The sequence below is a fragment of the Haliotis asinina genome, chromosome 2 (genome assembly GCF_037392515.1).
Source record: "Haliotis asinina isolate JCU_RB_2024 chromosome 2, JCU_Hal_asi_v2, whole genome shotgun sequence".
NCBI lineage: Eukaryota > Metazoa > Mollusca > Gastropoda > Lepetellida > Haliotidae > Haliotis > Haliotis asinina.
This window is the reverse complement of record NC_090281.1, coordinates 64,480,678-64,504,369: the sequence shown is the minus strand read 5'-3', so window position 1 is coordinate 64,504,369 and position 23,692 is coordinate 64,480,678. Positions and strand designations below refer to the sequence as shown.

The 23,692-nt window shown below is 39.2% G+C and overlaps 2 protein-coding genes across 2 annotated transcripts; both read right to left on the bottom strand.

Moving 5' to 3' along the window:
• Window positions 1-1,081: 1,081 nt before the first annotated feature.
• LOC137272789 (acid-sensing ion channel 5-like) lies at window positions 1,082-7,831 on the bottom strand. The gene is made up of 8 exons (XM_067805182.1): window positions 7,200-7,831; window positions 5,580-6,138; window positions 3,808-3,906; window positions 3,131-3,311; window positions 2,822-2,881; window positions 2,030-2,192; window positions 1,699-1,790; window positions 1,082-1,502 (listed from the first exon to the last, which is right to left on the bottom strand). The coding sequence occupies exons 1-8, from the start codon at window positions 7,349-7,351 to the stop codon at window positions 1,351-1,353; spliced, it is 1,458 nt and encodes a 485-aa protein (XP_067661283.1). The 5' UTR covers window positions 7,352-7,831; the 3' UTR covers window positions 1,082-1,350.
• A 4,785-nt stretch (window positions 7,832-12,616) lies between these two features.
• On the bottom strand, window positions 12,617-20,881 carry LOC137271959 (amiloride-sensitive sodium channel subunit beta-like). Its single transcript, XM_067804339.1, has 8 exons — window positions 20,733-20,881; window positions 19,311-19,872; window positions 18,627-18,725; window positions 15,973-16,153; window positions 15,588-15,647; window positions 14,805-14,967; window positions 14,353-14,444; window positions 12,617-12,768 (listed from the first exon to the last, which is right to left on the bottom strand). The coding sequence occupies exons 1-8, from the start codon at window positions 20,879-20,881 to the stop codon at window positions 12,617-12,619; spliced, it is 1,458 nt and encodes a 485-aa protein (XP_067660440.1).
• Window positions 20,882-23,692: the final 2,811 nt, after the last annotated feature.

The following is a 23,692-nucleotide window of genomic DNA, read 5'->3' as shown; positions in this document are numbered from 1 at the left end:
TTGTAATCAACATTTGTATGGACATACTTAAACCATACTCTTAGAGAAAGGCAAAAAAGTGACAAATTCCATTACATAGTTTGGGATGCTCTATGGATGTCTTCAGTTTGAAACACTTGGTGAAACATATTGTCTCGAAAATAAAGTAGCTTGATTTCTTTGCAGAATAGAACAGGCAAGGAAAGAAACCTGGACAAATTTGGAACGGAGAAGGATTGTTTCACTGAGAGATACTGGGAAAAAGTGGAGTAGCATTCATAACTTTGTGGCGAGAGAATACAAGTCTGATGTCTCAGTTAAAAGAATGATCACGTTGTATAAGATATACAAAGAAATTGGCCGTATTGTAGATTTGCCAAGTTCATGTAGACCCCGATGTACTTCTAGACGTGAAGAACGAATGATCACGAAACTGTGTCTGGAGGATAGAAATGCTACTTTGAACATTATTCATCGTCGACTGAGGCAGCCAATGAGTAAACATGTTAGTCTGATGACTATATCTCGTAGACTACAAAAATAAAATAATATTATAAATAGAATATAAAATGCTTTGTCTCGGCCAGGAAACATTTTCTCAATCAAAATTAAAGAAAACAGCGATTTTCTTGTGTTAAACATTTTCGACTGCTGCAGGGGAACAAGATATCATTTTCTGATTAAGACATTTTCCGTTGTTCCAGTATCCGAAAACTGTATCCAGGAACATTGGATTGTGAACGATATCAACAAAATATCATCGACAATATTGCTTGTCATGGTCCCTCTTCGGGTTTGTTTTCAGACAAAAGCTTCACGTTCCAGCATGACAATGCTCCAGCTCACAATTTCAGATCTACTCGCGATTACCTGGCTCTCAGGAAGATTCAGATGCTGCCAGGGCCGGGAAATTCCTCTGGTATGAATCCCATAGACACAGTGTGGAAAATCACTGGGTAGAAACCAGTAACAAATATGCCAACATCAAGCCATGAACTCTGAAACTCAACAAATACTGGTATTCTTTGCCACACTCAGTGTCCAATACCAAAGTGAATGACTTCTTGGGAGAAGTCTCATGAAAAGATCACAGGATTTCGGATGAGTGTGACTATGTTTCTATTTATTCCAAAGAATTCAAACTTTCAAAGTCAGTTAAATTACTCCCTTTGAGTATACTATATGTTTACTTGACTACCAACTAGCGCAACACAGTATTTCAGCCATCATATAACGGCCTGTCAAGATATTTGTAATTATTGTAAATATTTGTTTATTGGAAATCATAAAACTTGTCCTATGCTTGTATTTCTTACTTTCAAAGTAAACTATTTCAGACTGTGCTTAATTTGCTAAAGAGGACAGCTGAGTTCAGTGCTTAATAGGTGTGATATGTTTGACTTCGCCGCCATATTTCACCCTCCTGAAAATTATGAGAATGAGAACGAGGAGGAACTCTCCGAGTTCTGTAAGTGTCAGGATACTGGCTCCCAGACAGATGCCCATCTGACCACCAAGGTTACCTGGCAAAACAAAATATATATACCGTTAGGAGCTGTCCTCTGTAATGTGAAGTTGATTCGCTATTTTATCCACAGAAAAACAGAATAAGATAGCAAACGTGCTACTCTACGTGATAGGCGATGTTTACACCTGTTCACGATGGCTGTTAATTTTGAAAGGTTTGTTGAAATCTCCGAATATGCAAGTGTTACTCACCTACTATAGTCTCAGTCGTATACTGTGGAGTTTGTGATGTCGATTGAACAATCAGGTTGTTATAGAACAACCTCATTTCGAGAAAGTTATCCCTGAAAACGTGTAACTTATATTATTACAAGTTGTTGTACAAGAACTGGGAAATACAGTAAAGTAACCATTGTGCAATTCTACTATTCATATCAGTTTCTAAATGCGAGGACTTGGCAACTGAAGAGGCAGCGGTTCAACTGACAAATGTCAGATGTGAACTCACTTGGAAAATATGATCGGTCCTCGTTACTTGTAGATGTTATATGCATCTTATAACTGATTGTCATATTAAAGATACCTGATAAATTCCTCATTTGGTGCAAACCCAAGCTTCAAAATGAGCGCCACTGACACATTGGATGGGTATCTCGATGTTGATACCTTGACATCGTACGTCTCGAATGAACATGGCACTTGACAGCCGCAGGATTTCTGAATCGTCGCATTTTGCAAAAATTGTTCTGACAAAAATACGTATATGATTCTCAGGGGAGACATTACCAAGCATACATATAGAAGCACACATGCATATTAGATAAAGACATGAGGCATTTTAGTTCAAGAGCGGGTTCTGTGTCCAGCTTTGTGCCTAACTGTTGGAAGCAAGGTTCCCTTGTTGCCTAAAGCCTCATTCAGCAATCTTCCATCTATGTGACTTTGGAAACAATTTAATACTTCATTGCGTGCTAATTAAGCCTTTACACTTCTGAGTCGACACCATACGTCTCCAGCATACAGCAAGAATGTATTTTAGACGTCACAATGTAATTCCGTCTAGAAACTGTCCTCACTATGGCAAGTTCTAACAAAGGATTTGATAAAACTAAACTTGCTATTTTCATAGATTACAAGGATAAAGCAATGTAATTTCGTTTGTTCGAATACTCAATGGCGCGAATATTTTAAAAATTTATATGTGTTCAAATGAATCCGTATGAATGACAGTAAATCAATATGGCTCAAAAGTTAACCAAGAATTGGTGCATGGGCGAGAATAATTACGCTTGCTCAACATTCATGTTTACGTGGTTGTAACTGAAAGAACTACAACACGCATTCATAAACTCTCAACGAAGCAGAACTAACTCACGATATGTTGGGCCATAGCAGGTTGTAAAGATGTATAAGGAACAAATTGGTCCAAAACGTGCTGAAAATAAAAAAGGACAATGATACGAAAAATGCCAACATTTTAAACAAAATGAGAACCATGGTCAGGAAACTCGTGTGTATGTTGAACCCATTATTACAGCCTAAATGCGATTGAGATGTCACCAGTTAAGTGCATGTATTGACTTGTTTAATATTTGTGAAAACAGACGGGCTTCTGCGAATTACATGTGCAGCTTAATTACCAACCGTCTTCTTTCAGCTACTAGGAGTCTATCTTACATCTTACCGTTGTCTGAGGCCTTTATGCAACCACAACGGTCGCGTGTTATCCTTGTAATGCACTCTTGAAGACAGTTTTCATATGTGTAGGTGTCGAAATATTGCAGCGTGTTGTTAAAAGAGGGTGATAAAGTATCCAAGCATGTCCGGGTCTTGAAGGCTTGATAGGGTGGCGGCTGGTACTCGAACTGGTTCAAACACGACAGTACATAACAGGCATCTTATTTTACCCATCTTGTTTCCACAAGGATTTTGAAGGCGGCGTTAATGACTTAAATATGATGTTTCTGTGATAAAAAGTAGTTATATCCAGGAATGTCTTCTTTCAATGCTATTGCGTTTAGAAACTAGGAAGAATCCCAACTAAGGCAACGCGTTGCTCATTGCGGTTTGAATTCCTATTGCATTGCGCATGGGGGGTGAACGACAGTCATTGATGACTGTCTCTTAACTTTTAAGTCATTACACTCGTTGTGTTGTAATGAGCAATATATGTGAACGTCTGTTTTCTAGTTACAGCAGAAGAAACGAACGGAGTATATTGACATAAAACGACTGCATGTTGTTTCACTTTATGGACTCTTTATCAGGATGGAAATATGAAAATGGCAATTGACACATGCATTTTTAGAACAGTTGATATTTACAAGATGACAGCGTGCTCTAGCATAACATGTGACTTACCGTTAATCTTTGGATAGAGGCGTATGTTGATGTTCCTGGGGCCGCTAGGAAGGAGGATGTCGCAATATCTGGGTGTACACGAGGATCGTGTAAAATTACCTGCAGTGAGTGAAACAGCAGTTTATTTTAGTTTACATATTTGTATACCACGTCATTATCAAATCACAACTGGTACTACACGACCTGTCTGTCAAACTGAACATGATAAACGGTATCACACAAATGCCATGATTGCTTTTGTCAAAAACTCGTGTCTCCGTGGACGCGTAAAACATGTATAGTCTGGTTCATAATTATTGAGAATTTTTCTTCTTACTTTGAGCTATCCTAACACCACAACTGATTCACTGATACTTAAAACTAAGTAATGGTATAAGGGAGGTAACTCATCTTGGCCTACTGAGTATAGTGCAATTAGAGTTACCTCCCCTGAATTTGTAGCAGACGTCATTTTCCTCAGCACTGTCAACAATGTCTGCTGAAGATAAAAGAAGGTTGATTTTTGAGTTGTGTAATCAAGGAATTGATGATGTAAATACATTGGCAGAGAGATCAGGAACTCCTCTTTCTACTGTGTATAGGATTAGGAAGAATTTTAACGAGGGAAAGGATTTTGGGCACCAGAAAGGAGCAGGGAGACCCAGAAAATTGGACTTCTCAGATCGCGTCCGGCTGGGAATTTTAGCGTCTAAAAAGCAAAGGGCAAGCATCTCCAACATCAGGTATGAAATGATAGAAAGGGGATCAACAGTTGTATCAATATCTACAGTTAGAAGAAATTTGATTGATCCTGAATGGGAGAAAAAGACTGGAATTCCTTCTCCTCTCATGAAACAAGAACATAAAGACAGGCGTGTTGAGTGGTGTTTGGTACATGAAAACTTTGACTGGGAAAATGTGATTTTTACTGATGAAAGCTCAATATGGGTATATCCCAATAATGTGAAAATATGGACAAAGTCTGCGTCAGCACCGTTGTATTGACGACCTAAATACAGCCCAAAGTTTCATGTATGGGGAGGGATATCCTTATTAGGAACGACCCCGCTGTGTGTGTTTGAGGGAAATCTGACAAGTCAACGCTACACTAACATATTAGATAATTTTCTCCTTCCAAGTGCACATGTGTTTTATGGAAATGACTGGATTTTGCAGCAAGATAATGATCCTAAACACACCGCAAAACATGCCAAGCAGTGGTTTCAGGAGAAAAATGTGACTGCATTACCATTTCCTGCATATAGTCCTGACTTAAATCCCATTGAGAACATTTGGGGGATGATGAAGGAATGTGTGAATCAAAAGGGGTTGACAAAAATTGAAGACATGAAGAGAGAAGTGGTCCGATACTGGGACAGCATAACTCACGAGACACTAACCTCTCTGATAGGAAGTATGCCTACCCGTCTTAGACTGTGCCGTGAAGCTCAAGGAGACTTGATAAAATATTAAATTGTTACCTACACAACATGAAAAGGTCAGTTCACTTTCACAATACATTCAATTTTATCTGATTTGTTCTCGTTTAATAATATGAAATGCTTTAGCTATTCTCAATAATTTTGAACCATACTGTGTATCAAATATATAGTTTACCTTTAATGTAAGTATGTGCGTAACTACACTAATCTCGGTTTTACATGGCAAACACATCAAGTGTTCGTTAAAATGTCGAGTCAGTAAAAGAAAAACGTAAAAGAAAGTATGTGGTTCTTAGTTTTGTATTGTGTAAACGCCTTTCCATTTACTGTGCATTACTTTGCTTTGCATACCTTCATCCCAGCGGCCAGTTGTGGCCCAAGAACATAGTTGGCATGATCAATATTGGCATACACGATGAGATTGTTGTCTGAACCAGTGAGTCGAACTTTGGCAACGTCAGAAGCATTCCAATTAAAGGTAGCGCAGAGACCCATGTTAGTGAAGACAGGTTTCATTGCAGAGGTGCAGGGCTGATGTTTAACACCATTCATCACACACAAATAAAACATTCTGTTTAGAGTCATGGAAATATTTTCCCACCAGTCGTGTTTGTGGTTCTTCCGAAATGTAGACCCGTAGCCAGGATCGCTCCAATTTAGAGCTCCCGTCCATGGGCCCAATATGCTGACCTTTGTGATAAACTCTTCCAGATAAGGATCCACTGCTTTAATCTTGGTCAGGTTAAACGGACTCAGATTGCAGAAGGTGACGGCAGGAAAAGGCAGCTCCTCGAAGACTTCAATTTTCGTGTTAGTTATCACTGGGTATCTGTAGTAATTCATCAGCTCCTTTGTTATGTTGTAGGTCATGTATGCTGTCATCGCCAAAACTGCGACCGTCCATGAAAAGCTAACAAAACAATCCTATAAGAATCTAAATTCACACTTCTCAAAAGACAGGCGATGTACATCTTTTTCAGTTATTTTCAAATATGACTAACAAGTCAGCGCTTTTCTTAAACTTGCAGAGCACATGCTATTTATTCTTAAGACGGAAATTACAGAGTTAAATAGCTCCTAAAATCTCGCAATCCTTCAGCAGTACATAATTTATTCATGAGTTTTAATTAAGCACCACCTGTTTTGTTTTGCTTGTTTGTTTGTTTGTTGTTTTTGTTTTTGAGAGGTGGTGTTCATACCATCACATCACTAATCATTTGACAACTGAGTAAAAATCTCGTAATTGGCGTTAACATAGTGAGTAAAAGTTGATAAGATTCCGTTTTAGATTCCCTCAGTTCACAGTGTTATAGTTACGCAGAATTTGGTTTTCAGTGCATATTCAAACAAGCAGTGTTTCGTTATATATACGATATAATTTGGGTGGTGCTCGATTTATGCTCATGTGTATACAGTGTACATGTTGGATTCCGTTAAATATGACTTCATTTCCTGTAACCACCATAGCAACATTGCCATGCGGCAGTAGGTTCTCATCAACAGGCATATTATGAACTATTTAAGGATGTTAATTATTGCTACGCGTTGATGACTGGATATTCCACAAAAAACTAATATGCAGTTCTACATTGAGAGTGTACTGAAAGCGAAAACTCAGATTGAATATGTAGGTTCTATGTATTCAGCCTCATAAGCTACCTAATGTATGATCTTTCAGTATCTATATTCTGTGAACATGTAACATATGTATAAGTTTAAGTAGTCAGAACAAAATAAATACCAAACTAGAATACAAAGTAAATATAACTGAAGACCATCGCGAGTTGTGGATGTTAACTCAGTGCTGTGAATAACGCGACGTGTCAAGTTTTTCTTATACATTCCACTTGTAAACGCCCTTCAAAGATTTAACTGATTTGAAAGCATTACATTCATCTTTTAATAAAATTCACATATTCCGAAGGTACTTCATTGGTCACATTATCAGATAAGGCTACTTATACAACTCACCATCTAACCTTGTAGTTTCGTCCGGGGGTTAGTTTGTTCACTCCGTGGAATCCTGTATTCTGGGTAAAATCAGTCCACAAACTACCTATTTTCTCCTCAGTACATGAGGGTTTCTCTGTCCATGCGGCTTTCACATCTGTTTTGGACGCCATGTTACAGAGAAATATCGTGCTGACATTCCCTAAGCCACCCTTTCACGGACTGATGGGACAACATATTTGGCTCCGCCAAGCTGCACAGAAAATCGACCCTTTTGTCAACAAACAACATCATAATTCACTTTGTCTGTATCGATCTAATTGTGCATAGGCTGATGCTTGTGTTATAACATTGACTCTGATGAATCTTTGGCTACTCCACGTTGCCATTGTATTTGATGTAATTATTTTGTGTTCTTCAATACACGTTCTTATTACTGATCCACATCATTTGTTCCACCAATCGTAGTTCATTATTTAGAAGATATCTACCAGGATGTTCAAATCTTGTTGGATTTATTGGCCCGTTTGGTAGGGATTGCATGCATCTTCCTTATCCTCTATTACGAACTATGTCGTTTAATATGTATGATTCGCAAGCAATCGTTAATGTCCACCAGTCACAAGCACATGTTATCATCTATAGAATAATACAGTTATAACACAATGCACAATTCCACAATGTAACAGTGACACTCAGGTATGTGCAATGAAATAGACTACCGGCACAGTTACTTTAACTGTCGGTCCATATTTCAAATGCTAATACTGAGAAGATTCCGTTCCGAACACAAAAGATTAGTTAATCAAAAGGTTAATACTATGGGTTTTTCGGCATGTATGAACATTGGGCGAATTCCCTTTTCGCCTTCAAGCGAATGGTGAGCCTTTCCCAATTGAAAAGCAATAGTGGACTGACTTTGTTTAAGTTCTCTTGATGATGGCGAAGGGATAATTCGGACAAGCTGAAAACCAAACTACTATTAAGCTCAGATATTTTTTTCAAGGTTTATTTGTTCGCATTGTGTACGAATTAAACTATCTGAGTGAAGTGATCTACCACTGAAGTGAAACATTGAACGTTCTGAGGATTAAGCCATATTGCTAGAAGTAAGTATAATACACTGTAGCAAAAATCTGAATTGTAAACTGCAACGAGTATTTCGCACAAAGCCCTCAAGGTCATATGTGAATGACACAGGAGTTAGAGGCTGTGTTCAAGCCGTGTTATCGGGTGTTTCACAAGGTGACACATTCTACCACAAGATCTTTGTTAACATACGTGTTAGTTTCAGCTTCTACTTTATATTTATTTCATGATATGCTTCATGATAAATACTTTCCGGTTAAATTGTACAATAACAGTGCCATCTGCTGCGATGCGGTTGCTCAACAAATCACCTGACTTAATCAGAGTGAATGAGTTAAGATTTATAGTTAGGTCACCACTAGTGATTCAGTCAGATGCGGTTACCGAAATTTGAAACCTTTTCCGGCAAATCTATACACCACGAAACCCTAGAAGAAAAAAACCCGGCTGTCGTTTACAGTATTATTGATAATGGACTCCACTGATCTGATCAAGTGGACTTACGAAAGTGTAAATAACACAAAAAGAGACATATAGAATTGATCCGGGCTGAATGGACCCCTGACATTGATCCCATCAATCAATAGCTTGGGCCTCTAGCAAAAAATAAAAAAGACCAACTGAATTAGATAAAACGCAGAAAACAACCGTAGCCTTTGGTTCACAAGAATAGATCAGATGTAAATGTAACGAATCATTAACTTACATAGAGATGCAGCAGATGTACCTGACAAACATGTACCTTTGATGATCAACTGTGATGGACATTTTTATTGGACAAAATACTCATTGGACACAGAAAACGGTAATTGTCAAATATTATCACAATATTTAAGTGTAAGAACCATAAATAGATGAACTTTACAGTTTGATTACAGTAGCAACGCTATACAAACATCGCCCAATCACACGCTGAAGCAATAGAAATAAGAACAGAAGGCAATATTGTGCAGTTCACTGTAAATTAAAACATTATCAGGAACACGATCAACAAAATACCCATTTTGAATGTTCACATACACCAATAAATGCAACATTAGCGCCATACTTGTACAGACATGATTTTGTATGAAAATTGGTGTCTATTCTATGTCTAATTGACATGATAAATATTTTTTTCTCATGAGTCAAGGGGTAATACGGGTCAGGAAAACACATATTTTTCCACCACGAGAAGTTTTCCTTAAGTGTTGTAAACCTATAATTGCGAAAATATAAGGGGCAGTTGGGGATGGTCAGTAGATCGTTATGAATGATTTTGATCCCATACGTCCAAATGTCAATCCGTACGCTCGTTCGCACGTGCATACAGCTAAGACGGGGAAAAAATATTAAACGGGGGGTAGCCATCTGAAACGTGTAGTCGTTGGCAATGCTATGGCTACTAAGCGTGTTGTAGAACGTACCATTAATAGTCGTCTAAAATATATGGTGGTATTTAAGGTGTATGTGAGAAGGGAAAGTAGACTCTCTCTCTCCCCCTCTCTCTCTCCGTCCGTCCGTGTGTGTTTGTTTGCAGTGTAACAACAAGACAAATTCGTACTTTCCATTAACACATACACCAGTGAAAAGCCTAATATGAGTCTTCACAAACCCAATAGGTTGCATTCGTAAGAACCCCAGTGTTAAGAGTATTTTATCCCTTGTCATAAAATACAATGTTATATGACAAAACAATTGTCAGGGATATATATTATCAGGAATAAAATCCTCCACTCACTTTCTGTTACAGAATATCAATTGTCATAGCCCATGTAATAATATATGACAATATTACTATGCGATATTTAACTCATCATCTTACACTGACGTTACATTTATCGATTCCATGGAATCCCGTGTTCTGTGTGAAATCACTCCACAAACTACCAATTTTCTTGCCAGTAGATGCGGTCTCATCTGGCCACGATTCCTCTGTTTTTGACGTCATGCTACATGTAACAAAATGACATGACCAGACACATCAGACGTTTTCGAACGACCAGATCAACTTTACTGCTTTGCCAGTGTCCACGACTATCTAAGAAGACATCATTACGATACCTTCCATCTCTGCTGATCACAGCATCACCGTGGTATCGATATTCGATTTCGTCTCTTGGAAATTATTGGCATTCTTCGATATGATTTTTGTTTACTCTTTTTCATGCCAAGTCAGTAGAGAACATTGCAATTATAAAAGTACCTAACTTTATTATCAGGTAAAATTAATCAATTAATTATATTAATTTGGGTATTACGCGTCATACTGCGGTTTTTCCACTGCAGTTTTCTGAACGTATTTGTAAGTATTAAAGTACAGTATTTAACATTTACCTCTTTTTAAAATGAACTTTCAGATGATACAGAGGCGTGTAATATCCAGCGGTGCTTGCTTCATCATTAACTACATGTACAGAGGTATCAATTAGTACATGGTTACTTGAGCGGAAGCACGTGGCCATGTGAAATAAATGATCAAGAGGGCCGAGGAGACATTTCGTTTCAGAAAACGTAATCACATGAACCATGGTGAACAACTCGGTCTGAAGTGCCAGTCCCACTCTCCGCCGGTACCATCATCTTGCATCTCGTCTGGTCAGAGGTCACTTCTTCACAGGTGAACGTCTAACTCGGTGCAGGCACACCGAAATGACGTGCCTCACGGCTTAGTCGTTACCGAGTGTCGTTGTCGCGTAAGGAGGCATCGATGACCCAAAGAAACTTCGTAGTGAAGGTATTTGAAAAATGGATCTCATATTAGCAGCAGACACACTCTACATTCTGAACAGAAAATAGTGGATACGTATGTCCCAGTAAGCATTTCATTTCGCAGAATTTGGAAAGCATATACGAAAAAAAACAAAAACAACAACAAAAAACAAGAAACAAAAAAAACCCCGAAAGCAAACAAACAAACAAACTTAGTTTTGATGAACAGTTTTATTTTTAATCAACCGGTTTAGCCTAAAGGACGTAACACGCTTTCCTATTCACATTTACATTAATTCTGTGCGTGGGAATTAACATTATGCAAGTCGTCTGCATTACAACAATTTGTCTTTGACAGTTCATCACGTCACGCACCCTCGATATCTCCAGGGTATACGTTCCGATAAGTCTCCACTATACCCTGGATGCATCCACGGGTCGGGACGATAATTTTATCATCTCCCTTTGCTGGCTCCGCTTTTTCACAGTAGCCAGTCAGTTAGGCCGCCGATATAGTCGAAATGGCAGTGTCAACAAAGGTAGCCTCCGCAGTTACGACTCGGTTTGGGGGAAATCATTTAGACAAACTTATAGGTCCGAAACTTTATTGAAGAAATATGTGAAAGAACTCCTTCTACCTCTTTCAGAGAACCTCTGCATGGCTTCTGCTGCCAAGTTTCATCGGTTAATTAAAAAAATGAAAGTGAGCTGTGACTGGTTCCCAGCGTTGACATCTGACTGCATAAAAAACAGCAAAGGGAGGTATTACAGTTATCGATCTGAGTCGTAGATGCTTTCCAGAGTATAGTGGACACTTATCGGAACGTATACCCTGGAGATATCGAGGATGCACATCACCAGGCCAAACTGATCTTTGGAAATTAAGAAAGCGTAAAATCAAAGAGACAACATGTGTTAATACTTTTACCATTGAAGCGAGCAGTGCATTGATCATATTACAATGGCAAACTCATAGAGTGAAAAAGATCATCGATGTATGCTAGCTCGTACATCCTCGTAGCCTGTTTGATAGATCATGCTCAATAGTGTCTAAAACGGACCAGGGAGAACGTCCGTAAAATCTTTAAGTTTACGCCGCTTTTAGCAATATTCCATCAATATCACGGCGGGGGACACCAGAAAATGGGCTTCACACATTGTGCCCATGTGGGGAATCGAACCCGGGTCTTCGGCGTGACGAGCGAACGCCTTAACCACTACGCTACCCCACCACCCAAAATTATTAAGTTGACAGGAACACACAGTTGTCCAACACCGACTGATCTACTGTGTAATCCAAAATATACAATGTAATTAAATGACATATCTTGGATTGCTAAAGTATATTTGTAGTATCATAATTTGTGGTAAAATATCAGGCTAACTGCATGCATAAATTAACAAATATTTTCGATACTCGCCTGATGGTACTCTTTCCATGATAATGTTATTGATATACAGACGATTAAAAGCCTTGATGTTAAAATCTCTTCAAGCAGATAGTCTGGATTGGTGTGAAAGTGAATCATACAGTGACTTGTATCTGACCAAATATGTCATAAATCATACTAAGCTCAGAGGAATGTGTGCTACAGCAGACTGAAGTTGAGTCATTGCAAAATTGCCTTCGTTTCCTACCAGGAGGATTTCGTTGTGATTTAGGCCTGATCATAACTGACATTTATGACTTTGTCACTCCGTTTACATCTCCTGATGGCGGCCACACAGAGACGGAAGAGGAACTCTCCGAGTTCTGTGACAGTCAGGAAGCTGGCTCCAAGGTAGATGCCCATCTGACCTCCCAGGTTACCTGTCAAAAAACAACAGATAATATAGGCGTCCTGAAATGGTCTGTCCACACGTAATCATAACTGCAAACGTTTAAAGGACATTTTTCAGCGTTAACACTTACAAAACGTAGTGATATTGGTGAGGAACACAAAGGTCCAGATAATTTTTCAAGGAATTGGGTATTCACTTCCATGTCTGACTATATACATGTATAGATATAGATATATATAGTTAGGATATTTATATAGCGCACATATCCACGCACTAGTGCATGCTCAAGGCGCTTGTATTTTTCCCTCGATCACAGGATGTCAATTTCAACAGCACATCGTATTTCAATCTCAACTCCCTGGGGAGTATACACCCCTTGCTGCCACTAGGCTCTCTCACCCTAACGAGGTACCCAATAGACAGCTCGGTGGACTGGCACACATAGCACTTTCTCCAAGTTTACTGCACGTTGCTGTACCCGCAACTAGGTGTATGCAAGTGTTCATGTGGCCACCATCTGGTCATATACCAACGGATTCGTGTGTTCTTTTAAGTGCACAGGGTTGTGTACTGTACACTAGGGGTTGTGACAACACTGAAAGAGTCTTCACACAAAGTTGACTCCAAGGTTTGTACACCCGGTCACAGGTGGGCTCGATCCCGAAACCTCAACCTCGCTGGATCACTAGCCTGGCGCCTTAGCCAACTCGCCCACCATGTCCCCCCACCATGTTCACATGTATATGAACAATTGCATGTTTTAGGAGTAACTAGCATTTTGTTTACTCCCACTAGTTAAAAGAATTGAGTTACTTTTTACGCAGGGTTTCTTATCATTATTGAGGACTTAACTCTTCTAAATACATAAATATAAATGCGTCTCAAAAGACTAAACGTTTTCACTAATTGTCATATTGCCAAACATTTGACAGCCATTGCTAAATACTCGGTTTGTGACAATTAGAGTAAATCCCTGACAGAGGCTACGGCTTTTATAATAGTATGTGTATGTATAAACATCTCCTACCATTAGCTAATGCTGTTGTAGAGTGCGGGCGCCACGACGAATTATCACTCGCAAGCCAACTTAGTTAATTGAGTAATGTACACAAGATATTATAGACCTATTGGGTTTCAAGTGGGTGCTGTGCTCCAGAATTGTAATTAATTGAGTAAATGTGATTTTTATTGAGTAAAATACTCAAATACGCGCCTCATCTAGAACCCTGGGAATATGACATAATATAATAATGCGTACATAAAATATGAATTCACATCTTCAGATATATTGAAGCGCAACAAAATGATTCTGTTCTAAATCTTTCAATAAACATCTAAGAAAAAAAAGTACAGCCGTGATTCACAATTTGAAAATGCATCTTTATACATCACACACAATTGGGAGCATGACCTCAGCACACTCTTGTTTTACTGACATCAGGGTTAAGGAAAAGACAACCTTAGAGAACGATTGTTTACTTTGGGCGTACGAATATTCCATAATTATATCTTTAGACGTCTTCTCATGCAACCATATGTTTATATATAGTTATTTCTTTCCCTATCGTATATTGTCCACCTGAAAAATTGGGTGTTGAATCTATGTACTCACCCAACGTGGTCTGCGTTGTATATTTCGGCGTCTGTTCTGTTGAGTGCATAATAAGGTTTTCAAAGAAAACTCTTATCTCGAGCAAGTTTTTCCTTTAAAAAAAACAAACGAGTTATCTTTTTTTTAAAGACATGATCATGTTGACAGGAAACAACATGATCATACAGAAATTACAGTCCATGTATGATGAAGTCCCATTCTTTCTTTGATGACAAGTATTCATGCACATTTATAAAAAAAATAGTTATCGATTGAAGAAAATGGATGTGACCTTTTCTTGAGACTACAAAGTTCATATCAAATATATCTCAAGTTCTCGGTAAGTGCAATGTCAATATAAGAGCATATTATCAAATCGCTTCATAAAATGCAGCAAAAATGAAGCGTTGAAGTTTTGGTTTCAAAATGTGTTTACAATCCTCGATGGATTCCCACACATTAGGTAGACTTACGTGATGTAGTCCTCTTCTGTGAAAGTAGAATGCTTCACAAGATAGTCCATTGCTGCGTCTGATGGGTAAGCTGATGTTGACACTTTGATGTCGTATGTCTCGAATGAACATGGCATTTGACAGCCACAAGATTTCTGAAGAGTTGCATTCTTCTTCAAATGAACTGAAATACACACCCAAAACATTTTTAATGCAAAATATTACGCAAACGTACAATTTTTGCAAATGCAGATGTGGATACCAATATGCTCTCTGAAATTATATGCAAATATGGAGTTTGACTTTCCATAAGTGATCATCAGAAATGACTACGTAAACGTCTAAATGAGTCTCTTTGAATGGACCCATGAAAGCCCGGGGTAGAATAGGCCTTCAGCAACCCATGCTTGTCATCAAAGGCGACTATGCTTGTCGAAAGAGGCGACTGACGGGGATCGGGTGGTCAGGCTCGCTGACTTGGTTGACGCACGTCATCGGTTCCCAGTTGCGCAGATCATTGCTCGTGCGGCTGATCACTTGCTTGTCTGATCCAGACTCGATTATTTACTGACCGCCGCCATACAACTGGAATTTTGCTGTGTGCGGCATAAATCTAAACTCACTCACTCACCCACTCTTTGAGCATCATAGATTTTAGAGATATTCCAGTTATATAGCGCTTGCGGTGCTGGACATGTTATGCATGTAAGTCCAGACTTTATTGCATGCAGAAAGTATGTTTTAGTCATAAAATACGCAAACGACACGTACGTGTTTATATGTGGAAGACAAAGGTAAACTTACGATATGTCGGGGAAAAACACACATTTAACTCATACAAGGAACACAATCGTCCGATAGTTCCTGTAAACAATGATATACATGTTAAATGATAAGTTTTTTAAAATATCTGTTCAATAAAACATGCTCAGAATTACTTAAACAAACCGTGATTGAATCTAATTAAAAATCGTCAGTTTCTCTCTCTCTCTCTCTCTCTCTCTCTCTCTCTCTCTCTCTCTCTCTCTCTCTCTCTCTCTCTCTCTCTCTCTCTCTCTCTCTCTCTCTCTCTCTCTCTCTCTCTGCGGAAGGGACAGGTGACATTTGATACTACCGGTTAAAAAACTTTACAATCTACCGCTATTTGCAAAGTAACACGGAAATCATCTTTAGATTCATATTGGCTCACCGTTGTCTGTCGGCCTAATACAACCGCAAATTTTGTATGCTGTCCGTGTCAAACATTCTCGTTGACAGTTTTCATAGGTGTAGATCTCAAAGTATATTAGGGGGTTTTTAAATTCGGTAGTCAAGGTGTCAAGGCAGGTTCTGTTCTGGAAGGCCTCATAAGGCGATGGTAGATACTTGTACTGCAACAAAAAGTGTCTGTTAATCACCTGGAATATGTGAATCTGGAAAGATTCAGTGGACGTTTGGTTGAATGCCTCTGTTCAAGTGTCTCAACTTACCAACTGAATAGCAACGTGATGATTGATTGAGTGAGTATGGTTTTGAGCCACTTTATCACTATTCCAGGGAACACCAGTAATGGGCTTCACACCCTGTACCCATGCGGGGATTCAAACTCGTATCTTCTGAACGAGAGTGGGGCGATAACCACTAGGCTACCCTACCGCCCAAAGCAACGTGTTGAAAAGGGATATGCTGAAATTCAGTTTACACTCAGTTTGCATGTAGAAAAATCATAAAACATGTGCGTTTTTGTGAAAATTAATTTCTCACAATGCAAAGATCTAAATGAGGAACACTTGTCTCATGTACTTCCTGTTCAAGTTGGCGAAACAGCTGAAGCGGAAAGGCTCTTGCGTGGTACTTGAACGATATTAAGTCTTTAATACACCGTGATTTGAATTATTAGCCAAATTATCTTGTTTGGATTTTGCCAGCCACAACAGATGTACACGTACATTGATACAGATCTGTAAGAAGGGGAGCACAATGGTGGATGCCTACTTCCTCTGTAATATTTTCCCCAAATTGAGTGAGTTAATGTTTAACGTCACATCGGCAATATTGCAGCCATATCGTGACGAGAACGATTAATTATGAACATTCAAATGAATTAATAGCACATATATTGTAGAAATCTGTCAATGAAGGACGGTAAAACTAACTAGAATACAGTATAAAACTAGTGATTAGCTACATATAAACCTAAAACATAAGCAGGATATGCTGGACTGTGATTCTTTCATAACAAGGGATACAAAACGTAGGATCCTAACCTTTAAACAAATATATATGTGTATAACTTGTGTGGCCAGGATGTCGCAGGATGACCTCTTCAAATCTGGACTGACAACCCAAGTAGGTGTAACCAATATAGGGTTTTATGGCATGTAATTTATCAATACCTACTTCAGTGTCCCACTTCTTCTGTATCAGATCACAAATGTAAGATCTGATGACAGCTTTACAATCAGAGTATGGAATAAGAAGTTGTGTCACAGATTTGATGAGTGCTGCCTTAGCAGCAAGATCGGGCATTGTATTTCCAGAAATGCCTACGTGTCTGGGTAATCAACAAAAGACGATGTCATATTGGCCAGTAGCAAGATCATTATAGAATTCAATAATTTCAATTAAAAGGGGATGTTTACATGATAAGTTTTTAATCGCCCGAAGACACGAAGTCTGAATCGATTATGTATTATTTATGTTTAGGATGTTTCTGAATGTATTTGAGAGCTGTTAACACGACGTTTGCCTCAGCTGTAAAAATAGAGCTGCTATCCGGTAATCTAGGAGATATTGTTCTGGATCCAGTGACAGTGGCACAAGCCACTGCACCAAAGTCCTTGGACCAATCTGTAAATAAGGATGCGTAATTGCAATATTTACTTTTTAATTGATAATATTCTTGTTTACATTGTAATTCATTTGATTCTGACTTTTTATATGTGGTGTCCGTTAGGTCGACTTGTGGTCTAACCAATTGCCAAGGATGAGAAGAAAAAGGCCGGAAAGAAGATGCCGGCAGCAGAAATGAAATGTTTAATTCTGATCCCAAGAGGCGGAATAAGAGCGGGTTTCTTATTGTATAAATCCTCATAAAGGGGATCGAAGACATTTTTAAATGCAGGGTTAGATTTGCTAGAGAATAGTTTTGTAGCATATTGTAAATATAGTTTTATAGTCAACAGGATAAGTTCGAAAAGATCCAAGACATAATCTTAGACCTTGATGATGGATAGAATCTAACAGTTTCAGGCTGCTTTTACAGACTCAGCAATATACAGTGGAACCATAGTCAAGGTTGGAGCGAATGAGTGATCTGTATAAGTGAAGTAGGGTGGTTTGATCGCCACCCCATTTTAAGTTGGAAACAACAAGTCGAGTGCCTTCAGACATTGAACTTTTATGGATTTAATATGCGGCAAGAACGTCAAGTGGCAGTCAAATATAGGATCCAGAAACTTGGCCTCCTTTACAACTTTAATAGGTGTGCCGTCCGTCAAACTGTGACGATGATGCCATAAATGATGAAGACCAACATTTCACACCTTCACACATTTGGACAAAACTGCCCTAAACCTTTTAAGATAGAGAACTATATCTATGTTCGCCATGTTTCTTATCAAATGCCACATGAAATACAAGTGTATCCACTGAAAGTGGGAGATTCTACATTGTACAAAATATATGAATAAACAGCCAATCCTTCCTTGACAGCGTAATGTATTATGGTAATTCTTTGACACATTAACCATGATTTTTGAGATATACTACATGCAACTGCTTAAGAAATAGACACAGAGAAATTTTGATTTTGACTGTAAGACATTGACTGGGAGTGAACACTGTCAACAGTGAGTGCCATACCCTTGATTTGTGTACAGCAGCATATGTTGACGTCCCAGGGGCTGCTAGGAAGGAGGACTTCGCTTCATCCGGGTGGACACGAGGGTCGTGTAGGATGACCTGGAGTCAACGAAAAGTTTTTATCGCTTACTGTTTTTCTTTCAAAGATAACTTAATTTGCTGTAATGTTTAATGCTGCTCACTAATTCAAACGCCTAGTATTTAAACAAAGTTTATAAAATAGAATGTCAGACTTTACGGGCTTCGTGAACTAGTGTTGATACTCCAGCCACATTCCACCCGTGTCTATATGTCCACATGTTTGGTGAAAGAAAATAGTCTAGGTTGTCAAATAGAATACAACTTTTATGTCTTTTGAGTGGTTAAACACGTTCAAAATATAGACATACCCACAAGCAATTGAGTTTAGTTTTATGCCGCTACATTCCAAATATAATCCGACAGGTTGTACATAATCCACCAGATAATCCAGTGAACAGATAATATACGTTTTTGGGATACGATGATGTGGTGTCATCCAAATCAGCGAGCCTGACCACCCGTTAGTCGCTTCTTATGACAAGCATAATGTACTAAAGATCAATTCTAACCCGGATCTTCATGGGTCCACAACGACCAGTGATTGTCGATGTGTATAACATATTTCTGTGAAACTGTGTATGTTTTCCTTGACATTTTACAAACCTTTATTCCAGCAGCAAGCTGAGAACCTAGAACGTAGTTGGCCTGGTCAATCTGAGCATACATGATGAGATTGTTGTCTGAGCCAGTAACGCGAACCTTAGCTACATCAGAAGTATTCCAGTTGAACGTTGCACAATTACCCGTCTGAGTCAAAACAGGCTTCATTACTTTCATGCAAGGATAATGTATGACTTCATCCATCAGACACATGTAAAACATTTCGTCCGGACTCATGCCCAACTCTTTCCACCACTCGAGACTGTGACTCTCCTGAAATGTTGGCACATTATATTCGGGTTCGCTCCAGTTTACTTGACTCATCAGACTTCCCAAAATACTAATCTTGTTGAAGAACTGATGAAGGTTAGGATCAGTAGCTTTAACTTTGCTTAAGTTGTAAGGACTATGGCTGCAGAAAGTGACAGCTGGAAACTCTATTTCTTCAAGCACATCTACCTTCGTGTTCGTGTTTACTGGGTATCTGCTGAAGTTGATCAGTTCCGTCGTTATACTGTAGCACATGAACGCTGCCATAGTGAACACCAGAACCGCCCACAAAACACTGTCAAGGCAACAATTGCATATTAATGCACAGAATAGCTACTGCAGCGGTATCCAAAGCACGCAAGCAGCTCTCTAACACATCATATATGATTTTGACTTTGTGAATATGGGTTTACGCCACTTTTAGAAATAGTCCAGCAATACCACGGCAGGGCAAATCAGAAATGGGCTTCACTTTGTACCCATGAGGGGAATCGAACCCGGGTCTTCGGTGTAACCACCAGGCTGCTCCATCACCCTATTTTCTATGATTTAAACATAACATACTTTGCACAAATGTCATCACGGTTTATCATATTAAGTCATAAAAAGCAAACGATATCACTTGACGAATGTCTGTAGAATAATGGACATGGGACATACGGGAGGGTACCAGGAAGGCGGTTACTGACATTGTGCGATCTTAAATGAGATCTGGAACTTCTGAGCGTAAATGCAGTCTCATGACACAAACGTAGAAACAGATATAAACCCACCCACCCCCTACTATATTGGCCCTAACTCCGTCCATATCTGCACCCATAAATTTCACTCATGGCGTATTTGGGTAAGAGTAAGAGATGTGCGTAAAAATGCCCTTCATGTTGTAAGTGTGAAAAAAGTTGTGATGAAAAGATTAATACTTTCAAGGATGTTTGACCATGATCATTTCAGCACAAGGAATACAGAAGGTAGGATTGTCCCCTTTTGCGTGTATATCCACATGTATACGCGTATATCTGAAATGCCCAAGTCGACTTACAGGTATTATGATCTCTTCACGTATGGACTGACAAGAGGGTATAGAGCTGAAGACATAGGTGTAAGAAGCCCTATAATGTAATATTCTGTGCAGTACACGAAAGTAATTCCACTCACCAGCTAACTTTGTGGCGACGTCCAGGAGACAATTTATTAAGCCCATGAAGTCCAGTGTCTTGTGTGAAATCAGACCACAAACTTTCTATCGTCTGTCTGGTGGAATCAGTTTTTTCTGACCATGCAGATTTGGGGCCCAAAGATTCCATTGCTGGCGGCGTTTCAAACTGCTCCAAATCATGTGCTGTTATCATACATGAATGTGTAGAGACTCCTGAATACCTCTCAGACTAAACTTTCGTGTCTTATTTATAAAGGCCGACAAACACATTGACGAGGTGTCTGAGTAGTATCGTTTACATTACACTTGGCATCAATAGTCTTCTGATTATATTTCACATCCATAACACAACGACCAATTACTGTGAGATATTAGGCTAATGATTTCAGCATCACTGCATTTAACTCATTAGTGACTTTTATCTTTGAAATATATATAAGTTCTTGCAACAAGTCCAATAAGTGTCTAACGCGTGTAAAATGTTATCACGCGGAAAGATAACATGTCAACGATCAACAGTTAATTATCAATCAATCAGTTTATTGCCCGAGACCATAGGGCCACATACAAAATAGATATCCATAATTTCCTCAATATAAGCGCAGGATAAACTAATAGAACTACCTTATATTGCAATAATCCTGGGTGCTTCCCAGGAAAGTATTGACTACGGTTTTGTAGCATTGGTATTTGATTGTAGCCATTGTGGAAAATACATTTGCCTTATTTCATTATATACTGGACCAGGACAAAACCACGCAATACAAAATGGACAGAACCTTTGTGAATTTATAATAGATAAAAATCTTCCCTGATTTACGCCAAGTCCCAGGCGCCCGAAAAAAAATTAAGAAAGTTTTCGTTACGAAAATTGCATAGATACGACCCAGGTTCAAGTGAAGATTTAAACAGGCAATCATAACATACATTGACCTTTCACACAAACATTAATGCCAGTCTTGGTTCACTAAACTAGGACTCAGCACAATCAGCCTTGGTGTGTGGAAGGAAAACTGAACAGATCCAAAGGACAACGGTCAAACTATCACAAGTCTATCACAAACATTCAACCTTCCTACGAAATCAAACAATTCTGCAGATGTAAGAAAATAATCAACGACACTTAAGTCATTTTCACCAACAAATGTAAACTCTCCACCTCTGTCGCCTTATGCTCTACCTGTCATTATGAACAAGTGACACACAGATTCATCAACACACGCCCACGTTAACGATACTGTCATGAGACATCAGAATGTGAAGAGTGTGTATTTTCTGTATATTGTGTTATCAATTAAATAATACTTATTATTGGGTCACAACGTTTAGTGTTTTGAATAATTATGATGGGTCACATTTCGTATAATAGATGGTCAGCATTTTTAAGATTTTGGTAGCAGGCTGTCCGGAAATTATCTGCCCTTGGTTTTCTATTTGTTATTTCCGGGAAACTGCTACAGCATTGTACAATGTTGGCGACGGTTGTATGTCCCCGAACTTTCGGGAAATGACTGCTTATATATATAAAAAAGGCTAGTCGCCGTGTTCTGACGGACACATTCACATTCATTCACTGGAGTAGTATCATCAATCGCTGCCAACGTTCGATCTTCCTAGCCGCCGTCAGACCGTTCACACGGTCAACACACACTAAATTGATGGTTTCACTCTTCAGTTCAACACATTTGTTTGCAATGTCCTGTATCACACTTACACACGCGTCACCTTAGTGTCTGCCAGAAGTAGACACCTTAGCTGCTTAGGCGTAAAACATTTGGTAGCCTCTTAACCAATATAGTTTCATGAAGTCTCTGAAGAAAGTTTCCAGCAAACATACAACGTGAAATGAATAAAAATGATCAATAAAATCTATGTCATCAAGTTTCTTACACAGTCCATGAATGTTCCAAGATAAGAAGAATCCCAATATGATGAACAACCTCAGCCGGCACAGGATTAACACCGAGAAAATAATAGTACCTTGAGATTGAACTGGCCAAGGTGAAAATTCAGTATCTCGTTGCCATACGTGACTGACACCACAAACTTCATATATGCACACATATATAGTTTCATTCCCTTGAAGGGAGTGCAGTAACACCACTGGAGATACATTAAATAGCGATTACAGTAAAACTGTTATGTGATAAATGCGACAAGGTGTCAAAGATGATAAAGCGACAACCGAGAAATAAAGATGCATGTCTCTGTAGGTGCACGTTCAGGTCGTCCAGTCCTCTCAAAGTCCATCTCTATGGGAGGTTTACATGACATGACTGGTGGCCAGGGTACAGTCTTTGGCGTATAGTTTGGCTGCATGTGTTCCGATATGGCTTCACAAGCTCTCCGTCATCCCATAGTTTTCTGCTGCCCACTTCCAGGGTTAAATCTGTGGACAAAATATTCTCTGGTCAATCTCCCCAAGACTTTCGATTTGGTTGAAATAATCTGCTTCATATTCTTTGTGAGCTCTGCAGGATGAGTCTACTGCGCTTCTTGGTTGTACAACAAAGTAAGAGACAACACCAGGCGTACAAGGAGAAGGATATTTTATTTAAAGCAGGACATCTGCCGCATCATTGGCCCAGAGTGACGTTAGGGCCATGTTAGAGTCCAGACTGATTGGGTTGTGTTCTGGACTGCTGCCAAGACGGTGTCTGTGTCTCCATCTGCCTCTCTCTTGCCTCCTCCCTTTGACTCGGAGTCCTGGGTTTATGTACTTCGTGTCCCTTCACTCCCGTTATCTTGTGGGTACTTGGTGGGTGAACACTTGTTTGACGCCCTATTTGTCACTGCGGTCTTCTGCTTGTTCTGCAATTTAGGAGGGTATTCCACGAACCGTCTCAAGAGTTCTCCCCTGGTCATTCTGTGGTCACTCGGCTGTAAAACACTCGGTGAGTAGCTAGTAAACTTGTTTGTCGTCCTGTCCCTGACCTGTCCCTGGTCGCTGCTGTCACTG